Source organism: Sorex araneus, chromosome X, assembly GCF_027595985.1.
Source record: "Sorex araneus isolate mSorAra2 chromosome X, mSorAra2.pri, whole genome shotgun sequence".
Classification (NCBI taxonomy): domain Eukaryota; kingdom Metazoa; phylum Chordata; class Mammalia; order Eulipotyphla; family Soricidae; genus Sorex; species Sorex araneus.
The window spans coordinates 358,816,053-358,826,693 of NC_073313.1; the positions used below are offsets into that span (position 1 = coordinate 358,816,053).

At 53.7% G+C, this 10,641-nt stretch overlaps 1 protein-coding gene across 1 annotated transcript; it reads right to left on the reverse strand.

The window, feature by feature from the left end:
• Positions 1–634: 634 nt before the first annotated feature.
• Positions 635–10,244, reverse strand: TP53I3 (tumor protein p53 inducible protein 3). The gene is made up of 6 exons (XM_004609329.2): positions 10,079–10,244; positions 9,653–9,795; positions 8,430–8,697; positions 4,038–4,250; positions 2,945–3,141; positions 635–949 (listed from the first exon to the last, which is right to left on the reverse strand). The coding sequence occupies exons 2-6, from the start codon at positions 9,788–9,790 to the stop codon at positions 767–769; spliced, it is 999 nt and encodes a 332-aa protein (XP_004609386.2). The 5' UTR covers positions 9,791–9,795; positions 10,079–10,244; the 3' UTR covers positions 635–766.
• Positions 10,245–10,641: the final 397 nt, after the last annotated feature.

A 10,641-nucleotide genomic window follows, 5' to 3' on the forward strand; every position in this document is an offset into this window, starting at 1 on the left:
CCACATTTAACAAAGGAAGGGCACGCATGTATTGCCCAAGCCCATGTGCTGCTTGTGCCCATGTGGCCGAGCACATGTAGTGCCTGAGCGCATGTGTCGCCTGCATCTCCCCTGTTGAGATATATACTTTCATAGCTAATGCTGGGATGTGTGCAGGGTCTCTTTCTGCCTTTGGTGAAGCCCAGGTTCTTTCTTGAATGCATTATTCTCTTTCTCTCTCCTTCCCCTTCCTAAAATCCTCCAAATCTGTTTTACTTCCCTGCTCATCTACTCCTGAAATTCTTTTCTGCAAGGCAAGGCAAAGCAAGAACCCAGTAACTCTGAGTAAAGTCTAGGATTGACTTTTCCTGCAAAGAGCAATTCCTTGTCCCAACCTGAGTCTGTGGGTCCCACAGAAATCAGGCGGGGGGTCCAAGAAGACCAAGCGGATGTTAGATTTGGCTCGTCGCCACCTCATGCTGCTGGGGGGGCTCGTCTTCTGCCCCACCAAACCAGTTCACGCCCTAGACCCCCTGCTAGGGAACAAGTCACCCTCCAAATATACTTGCTCTTAGTTTTTTTTATTTCTTGCAGTGCAAGGATCAAGCCTCAGTCCTCCATAAGCAAGGCACAGCCCTGGGCCCAATTCCTTACAGGTTGCATTGTGGGGCCAGGAGCTGGCCAGTGTGGCCAGGCTGGCCAGTTTTCTGCCTGGCTGCTATGAAAAGTCTCTTTCAAGTTTGCTCTGAAACACCCGAGGCGGACCTGCCCTGTGGCAGGCACCCCTTTACTGGGGCAGTTCGAGGACAATCTTGCCCATGTTCTTGTTGGTCTCCATGTAGGCGTGGGCCTCCTGGATTTCCGTCATTGGGTAGACTCTATCCAGGATTGGCTGGAGACCTTGGGATCCCTCGGTGGAGAAGTGAGGTAGGATTTGTTCCGTGAAAGCCTTCACCAGCATTTGTTTGTACTAAGATAAGGGAAAAGAGACCATGAGCCTGGACCAAGCCTTTATCTCGCCACTCCTAACCTGTTCTACATGCATGGGGCACCACCCCTCTCACACCCCGCATGTGTGTGTGCGCCTGCCTCCTGGTGTTGACCTTTGCCCCAGACCTAGTAAGCACTGCCAGCGGGAAGACTGCTTCCGAAAATTTGGGAGTCGCACCCTGTGGCAGCCAGAGGTGCTACTCTTGTGGGACCATGTGGTGCGGGAGATCAAAACTTGGTCCTCTGGCCTGAAAAGCAAGCATTCCGGTCCGTTGACTGGCTATTCTCTCTAGCCCCTGAAAAATGGTTTTATTTATTTATTTTTTTGTTTTGTTTTTGTTTTTTGTTTTTTTGTTTTTGGGTCACACCCGGCGATGCACCGGGGTTACTCCTGGCTCTTCACTCAGGAATTACCCCTGGCGGTGCTCAGGGGACCATATGGGATGCTGGGATTAGAACCCGGGTCGGCCGCGTGCAAGGCAAACGCCCTACCCGCTGTGCTATCGCTCCAGCCCCTGAAAAATGGTTTTAAAGAGGTGGTGTTGGGGTCAGAGAGATGCCTCAATTGGCTGAGCGAGTGCTTTACATGTGGGAAGTTGGGTTCCTCTCTCTGCCTCCATTTAGTCCCTAGAGCTTGGAAGCCCCACCAAGCACCATTAGGCATAGCCCGCCGCTCCTTAACACCCCACTCCAATCAAAAATAAAGACTCTGGGGCTATAGCGCCAGCTCAGTGAGCTGGAGCACATGCATGTCATGCAGGGGTCTGGCGGGGTCCGATCCCTGGCAATCCAAGAGCCTCTGAGCACTAAGCCAGAAGTAGCATCTGACCACTGCCAGTGTGACCCAAAATCACTTAAAAAAAAAAAAAGAAAAAAGTTTTAGGCAAGAAGTACAGGTGACGTTCAGAGGCTCAGTTCAAAATGGATTCCTAAAAGTGAAGTCTTATATGAAACTTGCTTATACATGGGCGGACATGGAGAGCATCATGCCGCAATGCGTCAGGGGAGAGGGACAGACGTGACTGCACTCATTTGTGGGATATGAAAAGCAAAGCATGAAACTAATACCCAAAGACAACAGAAATGAAGGCCACAACAGGTCCACGGTTGGAAGCTTGCCGCAAGCCGCAGGGTGAGGGGGGCCCCGGGGGCAGTGAGACGTGCAGTTAGGACACAGGAGGGAGCACTATGACAATGAGAGTCGGAAATGATCACTCTGGACAGGAACTGCGTGTTGAAAGGAAGTAACGGGATATGCATGACAACCTTTCCGTGCCTGTACTGCAAACCACGGTGCCTACAAGGAAAGAGGGGGAGTGTCTGCCATAGAGATGAGGCAGGCTGGGGAGCGGGCGGGTGGGAAATGGGCACTGATGAAGGGGCGGGTGTTGGAACACTGTATGACTGATCTCTGTGTATCTCACAGTGATTCGATAAAATGGGGGGTAGGAAGCTGTTTTGCTTGACCAAACAAAACCAAAATGGATTTCTATGCTCTGCTTAAGAAATAGGGGTGCTTCCAGGGCCCAAACAGGAAGCTGACCTGAGGCAGGACGGAATCTGTGCTGGGGAGCATTCCCAAGGCCTCCCCTGCTGGAACGCCAGGCACAGATCTCGGGAGTGCATCATCTGCAGAAGGCAGAGGCTGGCTAGCCTACTCACCTCGGAGGCTTTCCTAGGATGCTGAGAAGCAGAGGGCAGCCTTTGCAAGCAGAGTCTTAGCAGCAGTAGAAAATCTAGTGTGGCCAATGCTTTGTTCATTCTGTTGGAGAGCTCATGCATGTTACGCATCTATCAGCTGCCTTCTCCCCAAAAGATTGAGGCTTCTAGCCACCAGTTCATTCCAAGAAATTGGGTCACCTATTTACCCAGAGGGAGGCCGCTTTCTTTATAGGTCCCTAAGCTAAGGTGTGACAGTTCCCTGTAAATGAATCACCCTCTCCTCTTTGTACTAGATAAATGACTCATCTCTCACCTTTTTGTCCCTATTTCTTAGCAGACTGGTGATCAGACTTCCTCGTTTGAAAAGTAGCTTGGATAACAGAGGCCCACTGATTTCCGCTCCTCCCATCAATCCATAGAGAACCCAGCGACCGTCAAGGGCCAGGCAGTTGACATTTTTCTCCCAGTAGGATCCGCCTATGCAGTCTAGAATGAGGTTGACTCCAGCACCTGTCACAGGAAACAAACGTGGAATGCTAATGAGTCACAAAGCTTGAGGCAAAATACGCTTTTTCTAAGCTCTATTTATGGTGTCTGTCCAGGTATACAAAAATACAGGTAGAATTCAAAAATAACAGAAATATATATGGAGATAAGGTAGCTGATGTCTCAGATAGTTCATATAGTTCATCTTTTATTTATGGTTTATTTTTGGGTTTGGGGCTAAACGTGGCTATTGCTCAGGCCTGGCAGTGCCTGGGACCATGTGCATTGCTGGGGACCGAACTGGCCACATGCAAGGTAAGCAAGCACCGCATCCCCTGGACTATCCTGCCAACCCTTAATCTTTTATCATCCCTAGCTAGCAAGAGGGAAATGCGGCAATACCAGGATGGAGAATCTCCCCTGACATTCATGTAAGTAGAAACTGGTACCTGGGCTAGGGTAGGAAGATTCCCTGGGGTTACAGTGCAGGCTAATTTTTAGAACATGCAGGAATCATCTCACTTATACTTAGTACACATAGAAACCATCTTCAACCTAAAAACTGCCAGAAAGGAAAAGAAATCCCAAGGATCCAGAAAACACCTTCAAGAATTGCTAGTTAAGTTCAGCAAGGTGCCCTCACACAGATCAATATATAAAACCCACTGGTAGCAGTGAGCAATCTGAAATGATGTAAAGAATCTGCTGAATAACAAAATACTTATAGATATTAACTAAAAAAAAAATAGACAACTGGGTGCCTGTTTTCAGGGGTCCGCACTAGAGGGTTCGAATTCCAGCTAGTGCGCATTTCGCAGCTGCGAGACAGCCGTGCAGAGAGCTGGCAACCTGAAGGTGGGGAGGGGTTTTTATTTAATCATCTCTGGAATTCCTGCGGAGCTACAGACGCTGTTGTTTACCTTTGGTGAATTTCAGTGCGGCTTCAGAAAAATCCTCTTCTTTGTAATTGAACCCAGCAGCTGCCCCGAGCTTTTGGGCCATCTGAAGCTTCTCTGGGGAGCCAGCTGTGACCAGAGGAATAGCACCTGCCATTCGCGTGAGCTGGATGGCAGCTGTGCCCACACCACTTGATCCTGCATGGATTAGCACGGACTCTCCTGCCTGAACATTTCCTATGACAGAAAGCACATGGTCCCTCCTCTGTGGAACACACCAGGCCCCGGGACCACCAAATGCCAGACCCCCCTCCCGCTCCCTTCCACCTCTCTGTTTCAGCGCAGGAATCAAACCAAGAACTCACACATGCAAAGTATCTGAGTTACACCCTGTTTATAGATCTGTTGGTGGGGAGTGGGGGTTCGGAGCCACGCCTGGCATTGTCGGGGCTCAGTGCTTGAATGTCTCTCTCTGCAGCGCTCAGGGGATCGTATGAACCCAGGGCTCCTGCATGCAAAGCAGGCCTTCCCGCCCTCACAGAGAATCTCTTTGATCTCAGATCCTTTCCTTATAGGGGGCTGTTGGGGCCTCACTGAGCCGTACTTGCCCCAACTCCCAGCTGCGCTCAGGGGACTGTGCAGGGTGGGGATCAGATTCACAGCTCACCCATGCAAAACGCATGTGCGAGACCCATTTGGTGACCTATGCCCTCTTTGTTTTGGGGGGTGTTTTCCGTGGGGGGAGGGGAGTGAGTTTTTGGGTCACGGCCAGCAGTGCTCAGGGCTTCTCCAGGCTCTGCACAAAGGGAACACTCTTAGCGGTACGCAGGGGAACAAGATACAGTGCCGAGGATTGAACCAGGGTTGGCGCCATACAAAGGAAGCACTTTAACTTCTCTACTATCTCTCCAGGCCTCTGTGCTTTCTTATAAGAACATATTGCCAGCATTTTTTTTTTCTTTTTTGATGGGGGGGGGGTAGTTTGGGGCCACACCCAGCGGTGCTCAGGATTTACTCCAGGCTCTGTGCTCAGGGATCACTCCTGGCAGGGTTCTGGAGGACCATTTAGGGTGCTGGGGATCAAACCCTGGCTGGCTGCATGCACGGAAAGCTCCCTCCCCGAGGTACTATCACTCTGGCTCCTGACTGTTTTTGATCTTGCCTCTGGTGAGAGTGAGAGACAACCACTGACAGATTTATTAGCAGCCAGACCGACAACCTCTGGTTCACTTGTGAAATGCCCAAACGCACATCTCTGCCCTAGACCCGGGTCAGCGGGAATCATCCCATCCCACTGGCCCTCTTCACTCTGTGTAAGAGCCTCCAGCTCGTCTCACCTGTCCAGATCACGTGGGCAGGCAGATGGACAGGGAGAGGCCCCCTGGCAATGAAATTTCTGGGAAGTAAAGCCACCTGGGTTTACCCTGAAATTTCTGAGAAGGAAGGCTGCCCCACCTTGTGGATACAGAGAGAAGGACCTGACGAGACCTTTCTCCAGCACAGACCCTGAGGAGACTGGACCTCCCTATGGAAAGGACCCGAAGGAAATTCCTCAAGAACCCTCAATTCCTTCCTTTAATCTGATTATCCGGGGCCGGAGCGATAGCACAGTGGGTAGGGCGTTTGCCTTGAACGCGGCCGACCCGGGTTCAATCCCCGGCATCCCATATGGTCCCCCAAGCACCGCCAGGAGTAATTCCTGAGCATCGCTGGGTTTTGACCCTAAAAAAAAAAAAAAAAAAAAAAAAATCTGATTATCCCTCAGCTACTCCAGACCAGAAGATGGGGCCCATCCTTCAAAAGAAGATCCAGCAGGAACAAATGCTAACAAAAGGTGTTTTCTTTCTTCTGACTGAAATCCAGTCATGAATGGCTTAATGCTCTAAAATAAATTTCTTTTAAGAAAAAAAAAAAAAGGAATTTTCAAAGAGGATTATCGACCACTCCCAACTCAACCCACTTGGCAACCACCCTCGCAACAAGTCTCCCCCAGCTAGAGAGCCCTACGTGGGGGCAGGTTGGAGAAACCCTCCAAAAGCCACCTTGAACAAAGGAAGGGCACACATATACTGCCCAAACCCATGCGCTGCTTGTGCCCATGTGACCGAGCACATGTGTCGCCCGCATCTCCCCTGCTGAGATGTGGACTTTCATGCTTTCATAGCTGATGCCGGGATGGGGCTCTCTCTACCTTCTAAAATCCCACATTCTCTCTTGAGAACATTACTCTACCTTCTCTCACATTCTCTCCCTGCTCCCCCTTCCTAAAATCCTCCAAATACCATCTGTTTCCCTCCACTGCTAGCCTACCCCTGAAATTCCTTTCTACGAGGCAAGATAAGAACCCAGTGACTCTGGGGAAGCCTAGGACTGACTCTCCCTTCCTGCAAAGAGCAATTCCTCATTCCCACAAAGGAGCCCCGGAAAAATCGGGTGGTAGGGATCAACTCCCATGCCGAGAAGACCAAGCAGATGTCAGGTGTGGCTTGACGGCCACCTTGAGGGGCTGGCGGGGCTCTGGCCTGTGCTCTGCAGGGGCTCGTCGCAGTCCCAGCCTTCCCCGACTGGCCTTGGGGTGCGTGGCAGAGGTGGATTGGGAGAAAGTGATCGTCTTTCTCCGCTCTGCGTCACATCAGCCACGCGTGGGGGCCACCTACTTCACAGGCACCAGGCACAGCACCAGACCCTGACTCTTACCATGGAGCTCGCATTCTGCATTCTGGCACTTTCTCCTCCACGGGCTTGGGCCTCCAGTTCGGCCAGCCCGCCACTCCAGACCACTGCGTCTAGCAGCTGCCTCCCGCTCCCAATAGTGAACACTCTTCACTGTGAGCAGAGCAACCGGTTTCCCTTGGGTCCTTCTCGGGGGGCAGGGAGGGAGGGGGAGTGTGTGCAGAGATAGAACCCCAGACCTTGTCCTTGCAAAGCATGTGCTCTCCCTCTGAGCTACATGCCTGGCGATGACTTCTTAAGCCACCTGCCATCTCTCCAGCGGTCCCCATCACTGTCAGCCGTAAAGGGAGCTGGGCCTCTTTGGAACACGACGGTCGTCTAGTTCTTGTGCCTATTTCGACTCCCTAGTGACACTGAGCTACTGAAACAGGCCCATAAGAAATTGAGAGTTAAATTTAAAATGTAGGGCCTGGGCTGGAGCGATAGCACAGCAGGGAGGGCGTTTGCCTTGCACGCGGCAGATCCGGGTTTGATTCCCAGCATCCGTATGGTCCTCTGAGCACCACCGGGGTAATTCCTGAGTGCAGAGCCAGGAGTGACCCCTGTGCATCGCCAGGTGTGACCCAAAAAGCAAAAAAATAAATAAATAAAATGTAGAGCCAGCAAGCGGGACAGTTGTCCTTGTTGAACTTGTCCACTTCCGCCCAAAGCCCAAGATAAGGTCGAACCAGAGCCTTTGGCTTTGGGGTTTGCTGATCAGATGGAATGTACCTCGGGGAACCGCCGGGAGGGAACGTGCTGCTCATTCTGGCACCAACCAGCCTGCTACCCGTTCTTTCCAAAAACATGCCTCCTTCCCCTCCTTCTTCTTTCTATTTTTTTGACCACATCCAGCAGTGCCCAGGGATGACCCCTAGCAGGGTTCAGGAGACCATACGGGTGCCGAGGACCATATCCTTGTCAGCTGTGCTGGAGGCAAGTGCTCTAACCTCTGTGCTACCACTCTTGCCCCCATTTCTTTAGAAAAATGAGTGACAAGGTGACTCCTTGTCACCTTGAAACAAAATGGCTTGTTTATCTGGGGAGGCCACATCCCATGGTGCTCAGGGGTCACTGCTAATGGTGCTTGGCAGACCCTATGTGGTGCTGGGGACCAAACCAGGTTGGCCGCATGGAAGGCGAGTGCCCGGTCCACTGTGCTATCTCTTCATGCCCCCAAATGTCTTTCTGTGGACAATAGGTCTGCATTGTCTCAAGTTCCTAGAGCTTAAGTAAAACTATTTTTTTTTCTTTTTTGGGTCACACCCAGCAATGCTCAGAGGTCACTCCTGGCTCTGCACTCAGGAATTATCCCTGGCCGAGCTCAAGGGACCATATGGGATGCTGGGAATCAAACCCGGGTTGGCCGCGTGCAAGGCAAACGCCCTCCCCGCTGTGCTATTGCTCCAGCCCCGTGAATGGTCCATCTGGACTGCTCGGAGCAGCTTTGAGAAGCTGGGGCCGCTGCCTGGCCCACAGGGGACAGACTCAGCATCTTCGAAACACGTCTTCTGCCTGACAGCCAACCACGGCTCACACCAGGCCAAGTGGCTCTTCCTAAGCCATGGGCCACTGGGTGACAAGCTACAGCTGGGTGTGGCTGAGGTCACAGTTGCCCCCAGAGACCTGCTGGGCTGGGCGGTGGCTTAGTCACGAAGGAGATGAGCTTCGGCAGGGACAGTGTGAGGCTGGGGAATTACTCACCCGCCAAGTGCAGCAGCTGGAAGGCCGTGAGCCAGGCCTCGGGGATGGCCGCTGCCTGGGGCAGGCTCAGGCCCTTCGGGACAGGCATGAGGAGCCCCTCGGGCACGGTGACATACTGAGCCTGGCCCCCGCCGGGCAGCAGAGCCATGGCTGCGTCCCCGATCTTCCAGGGGCCCTGGCAGCCAGGCCCCAGCTCCGCCACATGTCCGGAGGCTTCGAGTCCCAAAATGCTGCTGGCTCCCGGAGGTGGCGGGTACTGGCCTTGTCTCTGCGGACAGAGAGAGCACAGAGGTGAGCATGTGTGTGTGTGTGTGTGTGTGTGTGTGTGTGTGAGAGAGAGAGAGAGAGAGAGAGAGAGAGAGAGAGAGAGAGAGAGAGAGAGAGAGAGAGAGAGAGAGAGAGAGAGAGAGAGAGAGTGTATGTGTGCATGCACACTATACATCCTGGGTCCCTTGCAACAGCCTCCTTCTCCCACCCCTATTTTTATTTTGCCAAACAGAAAATTCAGGCTAGGTTATCATCAGGAGTCCCCAATGCTGTGTGCTTTTCCCAGCACCCCTGGAAACAAACCCTGCAACTGCGGATCCAGCCAAGAGAAGCAGCTGGGGACAGCCTGGAGCTGTCTAGAAACCAGAGGGTGGGGGTGGGGGTGGGTGGAAAAAATTCCGGAAAAAGTCTAGTTAGGTTTGGGGGCCACACCTGGCTTTGCTTGGGGCTTACCCCGGGCTCTGTGCTTAGTTATCACTCCTGCGAGCTCAGGGGACCTGCCGGGGATTGAACCTGAGTTCTTTGTCAACCCTGTGCTAGGTAAACATCCTAATCATTGTACCATCACTCGGGCCCTAAAGTCTAATTTTTTTTCAAGTTGGGAAAAGAGAAAAAGGGAGGTTTTATGCAACTCGGAGGCTGTAGGATACAGAATTGGTGGCAGCCTAACGGGTACAGGGGTCTTTGCTGATTTCCCTCCCCTGCTGCACGCACGGAGACACTAGTTGTTCGTGATCTGGAACACAGTGGATCCACAGTGGCCTACGGGCGAACCCTGGGTGGATTCTGGTTCGCAAATACCCTATGTGCAGTGTCCACAGAGGCTTTAGCCGTAGGTGCGGGGCCTGGCTTCGGATCCCCTTGTGCGAACAAAACCAAACCAAGTCAACCAGCTGCACGAGTCCAGCTCAGACGCGCGCGCACGGGCTGCAGCGGAGTCTCACGCCCCGGGGTACCTGCATTAAGTCCGCCCGGTTCAAGGCGCTGGCCGCCACCCGCAGGAGGACTTCACCCTCTCCAGGGCTGGGCCGGGCCACCTCCTTCACGTACAGGTTCTCCGGTCCTCCCGGCTTGTCAAAGTGCACCGCCAACATATTCCCTAGGGGGTACAGGGGAGCCCGGGGGCAGCGCGAAGCTGGAGGCGCGCAGCACCTGGGATGGCGGGCAGCGCCCCCTGCCGGCAGGCCCCCGCCTCGCCGCTCGCCCCTCCCCCACCCTACGCGCCCGGGTAAGCCCCCCGGCCCCCGCGGACCCTACCAGGGGACACCGAGAGAGGAAGGTGACCTGGAGGGTTGAAAGCAACGGAGCGGGAAAGTAAGGAGGAGCCCACGAGCTTGGGATCTCCGCGCCCCAGGACTCCCCCAAGGTCCCTGGCGAGTTACCTGCTCGCTGGGGCCGTGCGCGCCCCGCGCCCTGGGTCCAGAGCGGAGTTTGCCGGCGTCTGCGCCGCGGGCCGGGCTGCTGGACTCTGGGCGGCCAGGGTGGGGCCGCCGCCACTCTCCTCCGCCCTCTTCCTTTCCTTTCAGATGCAAAGTGAGTGACCACAAATCGGCTTCCCTTCCCCCCCTCCCCGCCCCGACCTTTCAAAAGTCACTTTTTTCTCCTTTTAACTGCGAGTGCTCAGGGAGAGAGGGCAAAGGTCCCCCCTCTCTAGGGACCCGACCCGAACTCTCGCAGCTGCATTTCCCGGCCAGGCCTGGCTTTCTTGCCCTGAGTGCTGGCCGTCTGCCAACTGCCCATCTCGTGGGCCGGCCTCTTGCCTGTGGGTGGGCAGGCAGAGCGCCGCCAAGCCCAAACAGCGGAGCCCAGACGCTCTTGAGGCGGGCAATGCTCACAAACCAGAAAAGGAAAGACATTGGCAAAGATGTGGAATTCGCGGCTGGTAGGAATGCAAATTGTGACAACTGATCGGAAAAATAGTGTGGCAGTTCACCCAAAAATTAAA